Source organism: Gymnodraco acuticeps, unplaced genomic scaffold, assembly GCF_902827175.1.
Source record: "Gymnodraco acuticeps unplaced genomic scaffold, fGymAcu1.1, whole genome shotgun sequence".
NCBI lineage: Eukaryota > Metazoa > Chordata > Actinopteri > Perciformes > Bathydraconidae > Gymnodraco > Gymnodraco acuticeps.
The window spans coordinates 7646-27992 of NW_022989819.1; the positions used below are offsets into that span (position 1 = coordinate 7646).

Genomic DNA, 20347 nt, shown 5'->3' on the forward strand with positions numbered 1-20347 from the left:
AAATCCCTGTCTTGCTGGCTCTGTTTTAATGCGAAAAAAGACAGTTCTCTTTTTCACATCTCACCAAATCCACATATATTTTTCAGTGGAGTTAAAGGGCATCAATGTCTGGCTTTTCATCTACTGACATCATTCAATCTTTAATTTAGGAGAAGTAGCTGCAGGGAAATGTCAATCATATTGTATAGCAGTGCGCATTATGTGTGTTTATTGCATGAATGCCCTTAATCCTGTCTGATCAAGAAGCTATCGTTCTGTTTGGCTCTGAGCTACAGTACAACAATTGAATTATGTCTGGGTTTGGAGCTGTGTGGTTTGGCTTTCAGTCCTCTGACCAGTTTGTCTGCTCTGTTTATGTTGCAGATGATGAAGTTTGCCTGGGACAACTACAAGCGCTACGCCTGGGGGAAGAATGAGCTGCGGCCTTTGACCAAAAACGGGCACATTGGCAACATGTTTGGTGAGTATCTCATGGCCTCTAGGCTCAAAAGGCTAAAAGTTCATGAGGTTTTCTACTTTTGACCAATCTGAGAAGGATTTGTTCACAAGACTGGGTGAAACTAAACAGGGAAATATTGTCTTTATGTTATGTGGAATCATTGGAAAAAGCTGATTTTAATTGTCTTTTGGCAGTGGTTTTCAAACTGTGGGGCGCGACCCCTGGTGGGTCGCGGAGGTACTGCAGGGGGGGCTCGGGAAGAAATTGTAAACAAACACTGCTCGAAAATAAATCTACAAAATGGAGAAGTTTTTAACACGGCCGTCAGAGCAGCTGAGTCCGGAGCTTAATGTCGTTTTGTCCGATGTTATAACCACCTTCATTACATCAAAACAAGACCACTGAAAGCTCGCCTTTTCTCTGCATTGTGCGAGGGGATGGGCTCCGAGTACACAGCTGTTCTTTTTCACAGCGAGTCCCGATCGGTCCCGATGGCTCTCTCACGGAAAAGTGCTATCCAGGGAGCTGGCGCTTAAAGATGAGATCAGAATCTTCTTGGAGGAGGAGGGGAACGATCTTGCCATTGATAGGCTATGTGTGGAATAGGAATTGTATAGTGATGTGATCGTTTGCAACCTGCAGTAGAAATAGTAGTTCAGTGTTCATTCATATATTTTCCTTAAATCTATTTTTCACTTTTGTTCATGTGTAATCCATAATAAAATATAAAATGATAGTTGGATCTTTGTATCTTCTTATTATTAGCAAAGAAAATGTAATGTTTTTACAACAATATACAATTAATCCTACCAATATAGATGGGAACCGGGTTGGGGGGTCCCGAAAATATTTCCAATACCCAAGGGGGTCCCAACTGAAAAAGTTTGGGAACCACTGATTTATGGTAATGATCTTTTTACACTATATACTCTACCAGTATTATTATTACCAGTCTATCGAAAATGGAGGATGAGAATAATTAGCAGCTTTTGTTAAGAAATTCTCATAAGCTCACAAATATTTGCTTTGGTTTTCTGGATTTGTTGTACAAGAACAACAAGCAGGAAATATAAAGGTGAGTTTTGTTGCAAGGCTGATACATTTGAACTAAAGACATTACATTGCATTTAGCTGACGCTTTTATCCAAAGCGACTTACAATAAGTGCGTTCGACCAAGAAGATACAAACTAGTAGAAAACAGAATCATATAAGTACATCAGGTTTCATAGAGCCAAAACATTTCAAGTGCTACTCAACTGGCTTTAGGTAAGCCAGTCCTTTATTAGTATATACGTGCTTAGTTAGTAATTGTATTGCTCGAAGTGGAGTCGAAAGAGATTAGTTTTTAGTCTGCGCCAGAAGATGTGCAAGCTATCTGCTGTCCTGATGTCAATGGGGAGCTCATTCCACCATTTTGGAGCCAGGATAGCAAACCCACGTGTTTTTGCTGATGGGAACTTGGGTCCCCTTCGCAGTGCGGGTGCAGCGAGCTGTTTGGCTGATGCAGAGCGGAGTGCACGTGCTGGGGTGTACGGTTTAACCATGTCCTGGATGTAGGAAGGGCCAGATCCATTCGCAGCATGGTACGCAAGTACCAGTGTCTTGAAGTGGATTCTAGCAGTTACCGGAAGCCAGTGAAGGGAGCGGAGGAGCGGAGTGGTGTGTGAACATTTAGGAAGGTTGAAGACCAGGCGAGCCGCTGCATTCTGGGTGAGCTGCAGAGGTCGGATGGCACATGCAGGTAGACCAGCCAGGAGGGAGTTGCAGTAGTCTAGGCGTGAGATGACGAGAGCCTGGACCAGAACCTGCGTCGCTTTCTGGGTCAGCTGGGGACGTATCTTCCTGATGTTATAAAGCGTGTATCTGCAGCAACGGGTTGCACTAGCGATGTTTGCAGTGAAGGACAGTTTGTAATCAAATCAAATCAAATCAAGTTTTATTTATATAGCACATTTATAAATGATTTGTGGTCGAGCAAAAGTGCTGTACATATAATAAAAATAGCCTACAGTAGAGACACTTTACAGCAAATACAACAGCACAGATTGTACAGAATATCAGTATGAGAAAAACGACACCCTCTATCCTTAGACCCTCACATCGTACAAGGAAAAACTTCCAGAGAAAAACCCACAGTTTAAGGGGGAAAAAAATGGGAGAAACCTCAGGGAGAGCAACAGAGGAGGGATCCCTCTCCCAGGACGGACAGACGTGCAATAGATGCCGTGTGTAAATCGAAGAGATAATACATTTTACAGCATATAGACCGAATGATCTATCTAGGGTTACTGTATGGGTGTTATCTAGGGTCACACCCAGATTCCTTGCCGTCTGAGTCGGGGAAACAACAGAGGGGCCGATGTTGATTGTTAGGTCAAGAGTGTGACAATCTTTTCCAGGAAGAAAAAGCAGTTCAGTCTTGTCAAGGCATAAAGTGGAAGTAAAGCATATTGGTTATTGGTTCTGCATCAAGCAACACTGGTAGTATGTGACCATTAGAAATATCACAAAGCAGTTTGCCCTTCAAGATCGATTAAACTATAACAGCCAGCCAACTCTCTGAAAAGTAAAGGAATCAGTGAAGCAGATGTTAACCTTTGTTTCTGATTGTTTTGACTATGCTGTGGATAATATTTTCCAATGAGTAGACATTTGACGTCGTTATCATCCAAAGAAGAGCAATCCATTGTGGTGGAAACTAAGATGATTTGTTTTGTTTAATCTGCAGACAGTTTATTTACATGTGTATATTATTTATCTTATCTATTTATTGTATTCGTCTTTATGCTGTTATTTGAGCCCCATTTTGAATTATTTGGTTCTAACTCCAATGTTTGGTGTTTTGGTCCCTGGGTCAGTAAAAAAAATAAACAGTCAATCAGATGGTAACAATGGTTAAACTCACAGTTAAAATCCTGAAAGCTACAGCAAACTAGGATTTTTATGGTATCATTACACCGTTTCTCAAAGCAAATGATAAAGAATTACATTTCAAGAAAAAACGAAATGTATTCTTTAAACGTTTTAAGCTGTCAGTGGAAAAGATAACGTGGCACCTTTTCTCTTTGCGCCTCAGCGAGCTCTTGTCACCACATCCTCCTTACCTTTCACTCAGCAGGGAAAAGCTCACAACCTGCAGGGCGTCTCAGTCTCCCCAGCCTCTAATTGGAGCGAGATCCGGAGGGGTCTGCAGGTCGTCTGCAGCGGAGCGTATCAGTCAGTTCACACGGCTGAGCCACAGAGAAATCCCCGTAAAGAAGCCTTTAATAAAAGGAGGATCAGCTCTTAATAAGGCTTGGACGGGGATTGTCTTCCATACCTGAGGACTTTGGGTTATCGAGGCGATGATGCAAGCTCGTTTGAAAATACAGTTTGTGATCTTCTTGCTGTTTTCATTGCCTTGAGGTTCTCAGTTAGGAGGGAACCCTTTGAAGCACCTTGAAGTCCTTTAATCATGTTATAGGTGTTATATTCTCCTGCAACCAGTCCACATTTATTTTCTGATGAAATCCAAAAAAAGTTCACACTAGCTGATTATGCCAAAAGTAAAAAACAAATTGTATAACTTCATCTGTCTGAGACACTGACATTCAATGAGTATAGGCTGCGTTAAGTCAGAAAAGCCAAGTGTATTTTTGTGTAAAAGTGATTTGTTAGTGAATCCGTTTCTACTGATCATAATTCCATTGTTGAGGTCTACTAGAATAGATTTACATTGTTCAATGTTCCAAACTCACATTGGTTTCTCATACAGCATCTCTGTATAGTATGTGTATTCACTCTCTGTCCTGCCCCCCCTCCCTATGAGCCCAGTGTGCTCTGATTGGTCAGCTCGCCCACTCTGTTCTGATGAGTCCACCACTGTTACAGCGGAACATCAGTGATTATGTGTTACAATGGCATTTGTTAGCAACCAGGAAATGACACCAGTAATGACAAACAGATGAGAATGCTGCGTGGGGTCTGGGTGCCATGTTGGCGGGACGTTGCCGGGCTCGCTGCTCCGCCCTTTGAGGCACGAGGAGCGGACAGTGTGAGCTGAATTACTGGTGTTGTTTCCTGGTTGCTGCGTGGGGTCTGCGAGACAGCGAGACACCCACTCACAGCCAGGCTGTCACTATGACCAGGAAGAAAAAAATGGAAAAAGAAAAATCTCCAACAAGGCGTTCTGGGGCAGCATACAGGTCTTTTAGAGTTGTACTCGCTACATGGTGTACTTTGAGGGTTTGTGACTTGCAGACCGTTTACATTTATAAAAAGCTACACAACACACAAGGGGATGGGTAATAACCGGAAAAGCATGACATGGGACCTTTAACACATCACTGATTCAGGTAGATGTGCAAAGAATAAGGTGATAAAACCTAGTTCATATGCTAATATAGGTGAATGATGTTTTAAAGTAGGCTATTAAAGGAATAAGAGCAGTGTCGAAGCGTCTTCGAAAGCATTCATTAAATATGAGGCCCAAGAGTTCCCATAGAAAGAAGAAATAAAGTATGAAACACATGTTAACCATAGTGGTAGATGGTTTGTGTTAACATAAACTAGACCTCATGGCCTTGTTTTAATACAAAAAAAAATGTCAACCACTATTGTCAAATGTATTTCAGAATAATTAACAAAACACTTTTTCTTACAGCATTGCATTTGAATCAACATATAATTATCCAGTGCTTTTAGTAACAAACACTATTCATTGCCTGCAGTATTCATAAATGCATAAAACTAAATAATTTAAGAACAAAATGAATAACAAATGCCAAAAATAGCCAAATTCCCACTCACTGGTTTTCTTTTAAAGACTTTTTGTTGACTTTTTTCTCTTTTAATTAAAGCTGATGTTCGGTTCCAGAAAACGTGCTTCGTTGAAGGTCATTTTAATATGCTGTAAAGTAGAAACTTCTCTTGTTCCTTTAGGAAAGTATTCTAGAGTTCTTCTACTTGCGCTACTCGTAAAGTAACATCATTAGAAAGTAATAATAGCACGGACATTGTAAACTAATGGACTGTACTGTTGTCAATACTAAAACTTGAGGAACGAGAGGGACGACGATAGAGAGTCAGTAGATTGTGATTTGTTTGTTTTAAAGCTGCAGTATCAGACTGCTGGAGGGCAGAAAGTAAACTCTACTCAGCCTCAGTATCAGCTTATTCAATTACAAAGGCAAGCACATTAGCAAACAATCACTATATATTTCTTACAGATCCTATACAAACAAAGTAATATCAGCATTACATCGGTGCCTGTCCCCAGAAGGTTCCCAGCTCGAGTTTTATCTGGTTCGCTCCATTAAAGCTGGATTTACACAAGATGTAGAGGGTCCTGACGCAGCTACCTCTGCAGTTAGTGTTTATTCATCGCTCCATGTCTGATTTGACCCATTAGATATCATCAATGCCACACTTTATGGCTGTATTGTACGTGGTCAGGCCGTATCATGCTTCAGTATGGCTGAACAGCTAATTAAGTTTCATTAATTAGCTGTTAGCACGGTTACCTCCCCTGCTAGCTTGCGGTCCTTAATTCAGCTGTCATCTGATTGGTTGCACATCGAAATGTCAGCGGTAAAAAGGGTCAAAGTTGAAATAATTTGAACTTTTAGCGCAGCAATTGATTAAAATTGTGAGCGATGCGCGACGCAGAGGGTGGCACAACCATCTCCACATAATCTAATTAACTTTTTTTATGTTTGGAAGGCTTTCAGTGATGTGTGGTTCAGAAAAGGCGAAGATTATGGAGCATTTCTTCAACGTTGTATGCCTCTAGGGACACACCGGTTGTGCAATTCTGGGTCGATACTGATTATTAAAATAACAATTTAGCCAATTGGTGAAGCCGATACCAATGTTTTTTATTGTTACGTATATCAACACACACTTGTGCACTCATACCTTTTTTTGTATATGAGGCAATGTGTATGAGAGTTAAAGTGACTTAACCATGTGGCCCAACAATTTAAAGATTTGGTTAAAGCAGCTGAAATGTACAGAAAGATACAAGTTGGTGCATTGATCCTCACTGGGATCAGTGGTACGTTCACATAAGAGGAAATCATTTGACCCAATATAGATATAACAAATGTTGCTTGATGGAGTATTATAGATCTCTAACATAATAATCAAGATGAAAAGGATACTTCACATTTTAACAGCTCCAGAAAGAGATTTTGAAGATATTTTGTTTGTGCATGCATGTGTGTGATGAATGAGTCGTGTTCTTCCACAACAGATGAAGCCACAATTTTGAAGTAACTCTGCTGCTGGGGCCAGAGGTTTCCTCATAATGGATTGTGCAATCCTCAACTTCTGGCAGCTAATTGCCATCTTTATCTGTGCAGAGCAGCTAAGCATTGTACCTTCAATGCAGATTCAGCGATAATGCAACGGAAAGCAGGGACGGAATAAGCTATTTGTCTCTGGCAGAAGAGTAATATTCCAGTCTCCAAGTGTGGGGGAAGGGGAAAATGTCATGGTTAGTCCCGTAAGCAAATATTTTTACATTCTGTCTAAAGCTAGCATCATTTTCCTCCCTCAACCATGCTTGTTTGCTACACTGTGTATCATCTTTGAGTCAAGGAGAGAGGAAGAGAGAAAGGGCAGCCTGCTACCTGTAAATGTCACATTGGGATTCGTTGGTGCGGGAAGCCAGGTATGAAATTGGATGCTGTGTTAATTTAATCCCCAGAGTAAACAGAAATGCGGTGAGATCGGGTCTTCAGTTAGCATTTGCTTCAGGATCTTGTCAATATGCTGCGAGTCACCAGAACATCCCTTCTGCTGTACTCTCAGAGAAGCACGACACGAAACACAGAAAGGCAGAGAGCGACGTTTCCTCTGCTGTAACCCAAACACTCTTCTCTCACTCTCCCGTTCTTTTTCAATTTTTACACCAAACGCTTTCTTCTTTCCTTTGTCATGACCCTCCATGCTGAAAGCTGCTTCCTCTGTCTTTATTATTTCCTTGTAACCAAAGTCGTTCTAATGGACTTTCTCTCTCATTTCCCTTTTGTCATTTGAAATACGTTATGTCTTTAGTGCTCATTAAAAGTTTTTTTTTTAGCTCAGGGCAATTACAAAGAGAAAACAGTACAGCACTTTCAGTAAATCTGCCTCTTTGTAAGATTGTGTGGGAGTTTTCAAACAGAAAGGCAAACATAATCATGGATTGATAAATGTGCGCACTCATGTTTTTTTTTCCTCAAGAAAAAAAACGTACTTTAAGATTGGTAAGCATCATGTTAAAAATATTTTAACATTTAAATTACATTACACTGGAAAACCTTAATATATGTTTCACAGATTAGTATTGGGTTGCTGATTGATTAAATGTCAAAGGTCATCTGGGTCATCTGGTAGCTCCACCATGTTCCTGTTGCCCTTTGATTTCATTAGATTACTTCATCTCAGGGTAATTATTAAAAATATAAAATTAAGGACACCAAAGGTCACATTCGAGTGCGGTGTGACAGCTCCAGGAATCGCCATTAGATTTGGTAAAATATGATGAAAATACATACGCGTAATGCTTTAAATCAACACGTGATGTGAAAGAGGTTTAATGCTGTTTTTTTTGGAGTAACATTCTTATTTTAGAGAGTAAAACTATTTTATTGTATAATTTAATGACCTCTCTGTTCGAAAAGTTGATCTTCTTTTGAAAAATACATAGAGAATTATTTGTAACGGTTTGTTTATGGGTTCATGCAGTATTCACCTGTATAATAAACGGTGTCCCAGTTGGATATTGTCTTTTCACGGTTCAGTATTTCCTGTTTGCATGTAGGAATAACTTTAAGGATTAGCTGTAATATTCGGGTCTGATATTATCAGCAGTTCCCATCGTGACTGGCATAAATCACTGAAGAAGGTCAATAGGATGATCTGCCAGATGCCTTGTGTACTGCTATTGACTTTAAGGAGTCAAAATTAAGCTGGGGAAGGTTTACGTTGACATTTGTTAAACCTGCCGTACTGATGGGCTTGGGGGAAGTGGAAAGAAGGTGTGCAGTGCACATAACATTGACATATCATTAGCTTTAAAGATGATGTTTGGCAAACTAGTAAACAGCTACTTGATTACAAATGCAACACTTATGGAGCAACATTACGATGAATATATTTGAAAATATCTTAACCCTCCAGTAAAACACTGGTGACATCACTATAGAAAATGAAGGAGTTGCTTGTTTTGGCCATGTCTGACTTCCCTGATATGTAATCAGAAACTCTCATAACAAAGACCGAATAGACAATTTGTTCGCGAACAGATTGGCCGGGCGAATAATACATATTCGTGCCGGTGAGTTTTGAGCAGTGACGAGCCGGATTCTGATGCTTATGGTGAAAAAAAAATTCAAACACATGGATAGAAGCGCAGCAAGTTAATACAAGGCAAAGGGGCTATGCTAGTCTGTCATACAACTGCCTCGATACATTTTCAAGATATCCTAGTTCAGGGATGTTGATGAAATGCTCGGAGGAGGTTCTCCCCAGCGCTTTTCTGACCGAAAAAAGACGCTATGTGGACACAGGACCTTATCTCCCGTTTGTCGATATGATCTTGTATTGGAGAGTGATGTGAAGTAATTCTGGGACATTTGTTAGATGTGCAAGACTTGCAAGACTTGCAAGCCAAAGGCCGCAGTAGAGTGAATTATTTTCAATGTTTGGCTCCCAGACCTCTCGTGACCTACTTTCATGGTGGAGAGCATTAACTAAAAGTGTCAGTAGGGATGGTTCTATATTTCCAGCTTATCTCAGAGCAAGGCCAAAAGGAGCCCACAGCCTTGAATTTAAATGATGATGTGGAACACAGACAGAGCGTTATCCTTAGGAGGATAATAATAACCATATATTTCGACACTAACAGAATGAAAATGATTTTTTTGGGCCGTTTCAATATCTTTTTTTATGTATCATTTCCACACCATGGAGACAATTGCATGTGTGGGTGAGCTTGATGACATACTTTCTCTACAACTAAAGCACATTGTAGCTGAAAGATCAACTTAAGAAGTTTGTAGGAGTTTTTGTTTTGCTGCATGATTGTGCACCCTTTCCAAAGCTCACCACTCACCACCATGTAACTGGGAGCAAATCAAGTTGGATGGATTGTTTTCTTTTCTTTTCCTTTATCACTGGAGCACTGTCAGCGAGGAGAGCTGTATTGTAAGGGAGGATGTTCTGTGGCTCTTGGACCGTCTCCGGGATGCGTGATTCTTCTGTTCTTCTGTTAGCACTCTGGGAAAAAGCTAGAGAATGGGTCCCTCAAGTCTCATCGAGGATCTCTGTATTTTCTATTCCCTTTTGGCTACAGCAAAGATAAAGGGTTTGACATGATGCTTTTAGAATTAGTGGCACCAAAATCACACACCTTTACTCAAACTGTCACAGACTCTGAGATAAAGATCGACTGTTTTGGTGAAAGGAAACATATATGAAAAAGTCATTTCAGAATTAAAAAACAAGTTGAAATGAGTGTTGTTTTCTCCAGACCTACCATTACGTTTTACAACTCATAATACATGTCATTATCCTTTAGATTTGTTGCCTGTAATCCCATTGCTTTAGTATATTTGGGACCACATATTTAAATCAGGATATATTTTTGCCCTAATTTTAAAGCACTGTGCAGACTTGCAATCCCTTGTGAGATGGTTAAAACGTGCTTAACCCCTTCATCATTTGTTACACTGATTACATTATGCTGGCCTTTAAAACATTGTATACTTTGTTTTCTAAGACTTAACGGAGACTACTTTTATGAACCAATAAGATTAATTATTAAAAAGATGAGACTTATATTTACAGGTGCTGTTCGGATGTGTTTGGTGTTTTTGGACAGAGCTATAGTTGTCCCCTTCTCTATTTTATTTATTTATTTGACAGGGACAATGCACAATGATTAACATTTCTGTAAATGCGCCAGAGTTAGCCAACAGGCTATTTTCATCTGCAGTCCCTGGACAGATGTTGATAGTCATCCTAAAAAAAAAACGTCACTTGAAATGACAGGTAAATACAATCAGTGAAACAACATTCAACATAGATGCTTATATTAAGACAAAAACATACATAAAAACAAAAATACATATTCACAAAGCAGACAGATGGCAACAGGTCAAGGCACATGTGTAGCGTTGTAAAGTGCAGATTGTGTCAGTGTTGACAGAGCTGATTTTCCACTAACCATTCTGAGCCTAGTTGCTAACTTTAGCTTTACTATATATTTATTAGACGTATAAGAGAGTTGCCTCAGTGTTTGTTCTCTCGTGAAAACATTCAAAAAGCAGAACAATTCCTTTAAAAAGACTGCAAATCAGAGAAGACAGCTGGTCCTAACCTTTGGTGCTGTTGGTTTTTACAAACAGCACATGTGAATCAAAGCATTAGGGTATTCATTGCCATTTGTTGATCAAATGCTTTGTAGCATTGTGTTTGTTAATAAAACGCATCTAGAACCCATAATATCCTGTTTAAAATGACTTTTCTCTATTGACGTGAATAACTAATTGTACATTCTTATTAGGGCTCTCATGTGCTTTATCACTTCCTCCCCTTGCTATGAAGTGAGAAACCCGAGCAGGCCTAGTGCTTGAATGGAAGATTAAAGAGGTGTTCATGCCTCTGTGAGCGACGTCACTACCCTCGTGCCTTCATATGTGGGTCAGTAGCTGAAGCTCACGGCACATTAAATGCCAAGCCAAAACCCCAGTCCAACAGATGCTGGGGACAAGACTTGTGATCGTGCTGAAAGAAAAATAAGAGCAATACATTCGGTGTCACAGCTGCCCCTCCCTCACTCCAGAGATTTTTCATCAACGATAGATGTCCTATTGCTGCTAGGGGGGTTGGCCACATGCTGCTATGCACAATTGCTATCCAGCTCTCTGCCACTCAACAACAAATGAAAGAGTAAAGACCTCTTTCCACGCATGTGACATTTTTTTTCCTGCTTTTATCTTCGGATGACATCATTCTTTATTTTTCCATTTGTGTTCGTCCTAATGCTCTGCCCTCATTTAGTCTTTTCCCTCCTCATCCCAAGAGGTGCAATTAAAGCGCATAAGGTCACCGTTTTTCTTTTGTAGAGAGTTGTCCTGGAATGCTAAATGAGCTTCTCCCAGCGACACAGGCTGAACCCATCACCTTTTGCTCTCAATGCCCGGGGAGCGTTTCAAACCAGTGGCGTTTATTAGAGAATCCCGAGGGCTCTTTATATAATGTAGAGCACTGCCAGGTACTCTATGATGGAGAGCAGAGGAGGAGGGAGGAGATGCTGGATCGATGGCCCGAATGATGAAGCCTCAGGTATTCATTATTTAGTCGTCTCTGGCTGGAGGGCCAAGTGAAAGGTGAAGTCAAATACTTTATAGAGCTATCAGGGGTCCTCTGGATCCTTGGGAGTAGGGCTGAACGATTAATCGATTTTAAATCAAAATCGCGATTATGAAATTGCAAAGCCTGCGATTTTTTAAAACTTTTTTCTTTTTTTTTACATTCTTTTTTTACTTTTTTGTTGTTGTTGTTCTTCTTGTGGGTCAGTCATCCACACCAATCAGAAGTGCTGTGCTCCACATGTACCAGCCATTGTTAACCAATCAGAAGTGGCCCATGATAGAAGGTGATAGACAGATTGATCCAATCACCTGCCAAGTATTTTTGAAAGTGCCTGCCTTTTCCAAATGGCTTCCAATGGAGCTTTAGATGGTTTGGTGAAACAAACCATCTGAGTCAGGTTAGTAATGCTCCATCACATGTTTTACATCTATTACAGGGTGAATCTTAAACTGAAGCTTGACTTTAAAGCAACCCAACGGAAGTTTCATGTAAGTTTAGTTCTTTCACTCGTAGCTCGGGCTGCGGGGCTGCTAGAGACGGGAGCACGTTGATATGACCTTCCTAGCCGGAGATATGGCCGCATTTTACAATAAGCTTCCGTTGGGTCGCTTAAAAACAAATATCGCAAATCGCAATCGCAATATCTGTCAGAAAAATCGCAATTACATTTGTTCCCAAAATCGTGCAGCCCTACTTGGGAGCCCCTGAAAGTGATGAAGGATTCCATCCAATTGTCTTTGTCGTACGTACTTTAATCATTATTATACTATTGAAGAGCAAACAAAGCAGTGAGAGCTTCTGAAGATATGCGCTGAGGCAGCACATCTGCTTTGACAGTGATGCGGAGAAGGGACTCATAAGGGACTTCACGCACACACATGCATGCATACAAACACATTAATTATGCTGTCAGGACCTTGAATTATTTTTCTTAGTTGCAAAATCCTTATTTTTTTTGTAATCAAAGGTCTTTTTTATTAAAAGCATTCAACTGGCAACCTCTTCCACCAACAATGGACAACTCTGTAGGGGCGGTGGTGGCGAAGTCGATAGGGACTTGGCTTGGCAACTGGAAGGTCACTAGTTCAAGTCCCGGCAAGACCAAGTGCTACTGAGGTGTCCCTGAGCAAGGCACCGTTCCCCACACTGCTCCCCGGGCGCTGTTCAAAATGGCAGCACACTGCTCCTAACACTAGGATGGGTCAAATGCAGAGAAACAATTTCCCCACGGGGATTAATAAAGTACATCAAATCAAATCTCTCATAGTACACAGAGCAGACATGTTTTTCTCTCCTTTCGCAATTACTTCCCAATAGGTCTTGTGCTTGGTCTTGAAAGAGGTGCACTATGAAGGTCAGAGAGAAAGAGGAGAGGGGAGTGGCAACCCCCCCTGTCATTACACTTAAATGAATGGCTATGAATTGCCCATCACCTCCTGTCACCTTGGATTCACATCCAGAGTGAAGGGTTGTCACCATCCACACACTTTCCATTTCTACTCCATCCATTTCAATATCCCATGGGCTCCATAGCAACCAGAGCCAGGTGACTGTGCCTATTAGTTGTGGAACCAATAAGGCCTCAAACTGAAACTGCTGTCGGACACGTCGTATACAATTGTATGATGGAAACATTTGTATCATCGTGTTAATATACAGCAGCAGGGGGGGATGGGTAATGATTTATAGATACTAATGTTTAACTAAGATATGCAGGGATGGGCACAGTTATCTCAACTGATGCTAGATAACTGAATGAATACTGACACCTAAGAATAATAACATATCAGATAATATATCATTTTTTCAAGAACATAACATCAACAAACATGTGATTTAAACACGTCAGAGTTAAGATGTTAAAATATGCTGTTGTTTACTGCTCTGCCAACCTCCACGCCTATAACAATATAGCTTTGATAAACTAGTATCATCTGATAATAGTGCACAGAAAAGCAATGTGTACATTGTCCTGTTTTTTAAATGGTACAGGTGAGTTTGCTCTTTGTAATCTGCTGTGCTATAAAGTTGTCAGATATTGAAGGAGTACAAGCAAACACCCATACATCCACTGCATCTCATTTGCGTGTAACTCAGACCTCATACATGTCTCATCACTTACTTTGTAAACTATAAATAATAATGCAACCGATAATATTCATTGTTTTTTATTCAAGAGCTTACAATTGATTATTAGTTGGATTAGCTACTGAGCTCTGGCCCTCTGGGAAGGCTTGGTGCACAGCTGAGACTTATAATGTGTAGACCAAAACTGATCAAAGGTATCTAGTTCCATTTTCCCAAGATTGAACCATTAGGCGCTTTCACGTACTTTTCCCAGGAATAGTTCCCGGAACTTGTATTTCCTGGAACTATCTAGTACATCGCATTCATACCGGAATAAGTCCCTGAGGGAGCCGCTGACGTCACTTACTCTGGCTTCAGAGTAAACCAAGAACTCAGTGATATCTACAGATCAGGAGAGAGTAAAGGATATTTCACCCTAACTGTGGTTCGTGCTGGAACATTTAAAGTGCAGGCAGATGAAGAGCCTGACAGCGAGCCTCTGATGATGCACTCTGCTGATGTCAGAGCAGGTTTCATCCCGCTGCGTGTCCATGGCGGTCCTCGCTGCCTGGAGATCACAGCACACCCAGCGCTTCACATGTACCAAAGGCTAGCAGGCTACGCTGGTGACAGGGTTATAAAAGCGGGGGCTTGATCTGCGATCCTGGGGGGTTTCATAAGGACAAATTTCAAATGTGGAACGCAAAAATGTGAGAAATAAAAATCTCAGAGACAAACTGTTTAGATAACAAGGATGGAGAGTGCATGGAATGTATTCATACTACTCATATTATCTGGCATCTGCTCCGGGGCTTATCATGTAATTTATTGCATAGTCAAGTCAGTTTTATTTATATAACCTAATAAAATCACACTTTTCCCTCGTATATGACGCCTTCTGTCCAGTGCTTCGGATATAGAACATACTACCAGATATGTTAATTGTTGACGCCCCCTCGATACAAACTATCATGACCTGTGGAAGAAAGTAAAAGCAATACAGAGGATGACCGCACGTAAAAGGGATGCCATCTTTCATTATCATCATCAACAAATATCGTTTCGTCCTTTCTCGGATTAGATTAAGTTCCCCCCAGTCGGCCTGAGCACATCATGTGGTGAGATTTAATACAAAATGATGAAAGTCTGTTTGCAAAATGTATGACGAAGCAGGAGGATTACGAGGGACTGTACTCTGTTCCACTGTGACGATTCAATCGCTGTCTGTTGGATGCAAGGTTGAGGGTCACTCTTCATCTAGATAAAGCCTCAAACCTCTTCATGTTGTTTAATCTTGTGGTTTTGTATCGTTTGGGATCCTGTGCTTATGTAACCTGTGATCACTGATCAGTCTGCAGTGACGTACCGCCGGAGACTCTCTGATGATGACGTTTCTGAAACCTGAGACATGCCCTTTGGTGTCTAGTAATCCATGTTTGGCAGTTTTAATCACAAGCCTTTCCTGCCAAGCTTTTAAGCGGGTGGCAGTATAAGGGAACAGATTTAGCTTCATTCACTTACTTTTGAAACTATTAATACACAGTACTTCTCTCAGTCTGGATATCTCACTAAGATGAGGAGTCTCGCAATAGCTCCCCCTCAAAGGGCTATAACGGCCCGTCCACACAGCGGCGTGCGTTGAAGCTTCCAATGCTTCTGCCCAGAGCCCAACAGAGATAAGAGTTACGACACTCCCATAGACCTCCGTTGTAAAAAATGGCGGCACCTACTTCCGGGGTATGGACATCGAAATAGTTCCAAATATTGTCATTTGGGCGTTGAACCTCATTCACTTACATTACGGCGCGTCGATTAGTTCCAGAGGTAAGTTGCTGAAATATCGAACTCTTTTGAATTGTCAACTGTCTATATTGTATCAGAGGCCCTTTATGATGCTTATACTGGTCTTCATTTGTATATGCACAGCGTAATTATCTATATTTTATCTTGGTTGTTACAACCAATTTAGCTAGCATTGCCTGCTAGTTAGCTAGCGCGACTTCGTCAGCTTTGAAGGTAATATTTCAGTAATGAATCGCTAGCAGCTTATATATCTATGATGCTGGGTAACTAACAAGCAGGATTTAGATTGATTATGTGTTTTTATTGTTATTTTGGTTTTTATCTGCTGAACCTGATCGTGTCAGCCATCCTTAGTCGGCTTTTTCTGTATGATATGACTTAACTGTTAGCACTAGTAGAAATGAGGTGGCGTTTGTGATAAATATTTCATTTAATATTTCATTGAATTTTGGGATATACTAACATTTCATTATGTGACATGTTGACTGTACTTTGTTTTTTTTGGTACTGTTCCTTGTTAACTCATCTGTACTGTACAACTAGCCTAGCGCTACTTTGTAATGCTTGATGGCATGCTAGGATAGATTCCTTTGTATTGTCATCCTGTTGGACCTGTCTGCTGCATTCGACACGGTGAATCATCAGATCCTCCTTCGCACTCTCCAAAAACTTGGAGTTTCAGGCTCTGCACTTTCCCTCCTCACCTCATACCTGAAAGACCGTACCTACAGGGTGACTTGGAGAGGGTCTGAGTCCGACCCTTGTCAATTAACTACAGGGGTCCCTCAGGGCTCTGTTCTTGGTCCCCTCCTCTTCTCCTTGTACACAAACTCGCTCGGATCAGTCATTAGCCCGCATGGTTTTTCTTACCACTGCTACGCTGACGACACCCAATTAATTCTGTCCTTTCCCCGCTCAGAGACCCAGGTCGTCGCACGCATCTCTGCTTGTCTAGCTGACATCTCTCAGTGGATGTCTGCTCACCACCTCAAGCTCAACCTTGACAAGACTGAGCTGCTCTTCCTCCCGGGAAAAGATTGTCCAACTCTTGACCTGACAATCAACATCGGCACCTCAGTTGTTTCCCCGACTCAGACTGCAAGGAATCTGGGTGTGACCCTAGATAACAACCTGTCCTTCACTGCAAACATCGCTGCTACAACCCGCTGCTGCAGATACACGCTTTACAACATCAGGAAGATACGTCCCCAGCTGACTCAGAAAGCGACTCAGGTTCTGGTCCAGGCTCTCGTCATCTCACGCCTAGACTACTGCAACTCCCTCCTGGCTGGTCTACCTGCATGTGCCATCCGACCTCTGCAGCTCATCCAGAATGCAGCGGCTCGTCTGGTTTTCAACCTTCCTAAATTCTCCCACACCACTCCGCTCCTCCGCTCCCTTCACTGGCTTCCGGTAACTGCTAGAATCCACTTCAAGACACTGGTACTTGCTTACCGTGCTGCGAATGGATCTGGCCCTTCCTACATCCAGGACATGGTTAAACCGTACACCCCAGCGCGTGCACTACGCTCTGCATCAGCCAAACGACTCGTTGCGCCCTCGCTGCGAGGGGGACCCAAGTTCCCATCGGCGAAAACACGTGGGTTTGCTATCCTGGCTCCAAGATGGTGGAATGAGCTCCCCATTGACATCAGGACGGCAGATAGCTTGCACATCTTCCGGCGCAAACTGAAAACTCATCTCTTTCGACTCCACTTCGAGCGTTAGAACGATTAACGAAGCACTTTTATACTAATAAAGGACTGGCTTACCTAAAGCCAGTTGAGTAGCACTTGAAATGTTTGGCTCTATGAAACCTGATATACTTATATGATTCTGTTTTCTTCAAGGTTGTGTCTTCCTGGTCGAATGTACTTATTGTAAGTCGCTTTGGACAAAAGCGTCAGCTAAATGCAATGTAATGTAATGTAATATTGTAATATACACACTAGTTTAATGATTGTTCTTCAAAGGTATTATTCAGTCTTAAACACATAATAGCCTACTGAATAGGCTACTCTATAGCAGTGAATGAAGGATGAGCCTAAAACATGGTCATGTAAAAATGTAAAACGTATCTAAGTAATAGGCTACCAAGCTTTCCGTTGTCACCCTGCCTCTCCAAATGCAAAACTGTCAATAAAAAGTATGCAATAATGCAATTACAGCTGCAAAAGTACTTGGGTGTGTGTGTTTTTTTTATATATATATTAACCATTCAATAACGCAATCGCTGCTGTCTGTCTGTCCCATAGAAGAACATGACAGTGCAGCACAACTATACTACGGACGTGACTGCCCTGGCAGTGACAGCAACATAAGCCTGCTTGTGCTACCACACTTTCCCCTCAAAATATCGTTAAATAACGAAACTTATAAATAGTGCCAATCCATACAAAGTGTAACCACATCATGTAAATATCAAAGCAATTTTTAAAAAATAACAGCGTTGGTTTAATCTATGACAATTTTGACCATGTTTGTGCTGTTTTTGCCATAGAGAAGCATTGCAACGGAAGTGCGTTTCGAACTATCCCGGCATACATAAACCACGTGACCGGCTGGCGGCGACATCAAAGAGTGTCGTAACTCTTATCTCTCTAGGGCTCTGCTTCTGCCCATTCACTTTGAATGGGGTGACGTCACTTTTAGCCGAACTGCATTTTGGGAAGCGACGTGGAGCGTTGCTGGCTTCAAAAGTTGAGCAATGTTCAACTTTTGGCGCCTCGGCAGAAGCGTCAGCCAATGAAATCCCGTTTATGCAAATCTGCCAGTACAAGCGCTAGCCAATCAAACCGCTTGTATGCTGGGAGAGACTACGCAGGTCATTTCCTCATATTCCAAAAAATGGAGGGAAAATTCATTATAGCGGTAGTGAATCACCCGGTGCTGTATGATCAGTCTCTATTCATCTACCGGGATACAAACCGGAGGAGCGAGGCATGGAGGGAGGTGGCAGAGACAGTGGATGAAACTGGTAGGTTTTCGCCTGTTTGGGGATTTTATATCCAGTTTACTTCGTTTTAACATTGCTATTGCTTTGTATGTCGGGGGCGGGAGATTCATGTGATTGGTTGTTGGTCGCGTTGCTCGCAAAAAATCCCCAAGCTTCAGATACGCCCACCTCCAAGCGTCAACGCACGCCGCTGTGTGGACGGGCCGTAAGGGAACAGATTTAGCTTCATTCACTTACTTTTGAAACTATTAATACACAGTACTTCTCTCAGTCTGGATATCTCACTAAGCTGAGGAGTCTCGCAATAGCTCCCCCTCAAAGGGCTGTAACACCCCCCCATCTTTTCCTCCATCATCTTTGAGACTGTTCAACGTGACTCATCAGATTGCCAGTCTTCTCAATGAAAATCCCCTGTTTAAATCCCCCTCAGACCCCTGTCTGCCGGGTGGAAAGGAACATTTAGTTTTTGTCTCCATGCCCATTTATCATTCACTCGTAGCGATATTTATTTTTATGTTCCTTGAAAACAGACAGATGTGCTAACATTTCAGCACATCCTCTGTCTGGATTCCTGCAGCGCTCAGACTAGCTGTGGTCTCGCTCCTTCACACACTGGAAACCCACAGGGCTAAAATGTTTTTGTTCCTGCGGTGAGTGACGTACCTTGAGGCATCAGTACTGACTTTCTGAGGCTGTTGTGTCTCACATTCCCGCTTCCTCCGTATCATCCTGCGTTCAATCTGTGTCTGCGGAAACTATTTTCCTCCCGTCTCATCCAGAGCAAATCATTGCCAGGTAAGGCCTCTGTGGTGACTCTCAACTGGTGGGTAGGGGAATGGAGACGAGCAATCGCACAATGAATAAGTAAATGTGCATGAAATGAATTCCTTCTGTTGGTGTTTCCTGCTGTGAGGGTTGGAGGAACTTTCCCACTGAGCTTGACAGTCTGGGCCACACTTCAGAGCGGTTGTGAATGCTGCTAACAGCCTTTGGCATCCTGGAAAGGAGGATGTTGACACTGAAATAAACAGAAGAATGTGCGAAGCAGTGAAATAGGAATTGATGATAAGTAATGTGGACAAGTGTTTCAAGTTTCCTAACTTGCATTCCTCTAGGAAATATTGTTAGAAAGTTGCATTCACGCTGTAATTGAGTGTGAAATTGCAGGTCAGCAAGCAGCAGTTACTTCCAGTGTACACATAAGTGGTCCCTAAATGGGCTTTCTACAGGTTGGTGGAAAAATTGGAATGGTTCACGGTCTATTTCTTAATTAAAATCTTCTTTTTAATAAGCCCAACGTTTCAGTTAACCACATATACCAGGAGCTCCGGTTATTTCCATACTGCCTGTTAGAAACCTGTTAAAGTTGCACTGTCCTCCAGACATGGAATACATGTATATATACATTTCTAAATGTGTACACACACACACACACACACACACACACACACACACACACACACACACACACACACACACACACACACACACACACACACACACACACACATGCTCCTAACCCTACCTCTTCCTTTAAATGCCTGCAGGGCTGCACAAATGATGCGAAGCGGCTGCTCTGTTTAGATGGCCGGTTTAATTTCCCCAGCAGACGTGTGCTCTCTTTCAACAGGTTATAACAGCTTTCCTAAATTGGTTGGGCTGCAATTTTCTCCGCTTGCAACTAGTGAGTTGCTGACTCCATTCAGATGAGATCTGGTGGACATAATGCGATGCACGA

The 20347-nt window shown here is 41.8% G+C and overlaps 1 protein-coding gene across 2 annotated transcripts in view; it reads left to right on the forward strand.

Moving 5' to 3' along the window:
• Window positions 1-363: 363 nt before the first annotated feature.
• The window catches only part of LOC117557108 (mannosyl-oligosaccharide 1,2-alpha-mannosidase IA), a gene marked incomplete at its 5' end in the record, with an annotated part of 133450 nt that continues 113466 nt past the window's right edge, over window positions 364-20347 (forward strand). For both annotated transcript variants that reach the window (XM_034232796.1, XM_034232802.1), the window contains 1 exon segment: window positions 364-460. In XM_034232796.1, coding sequence (XP_034088687.1) covers window positions 364-460 — 97 coding nt within the window.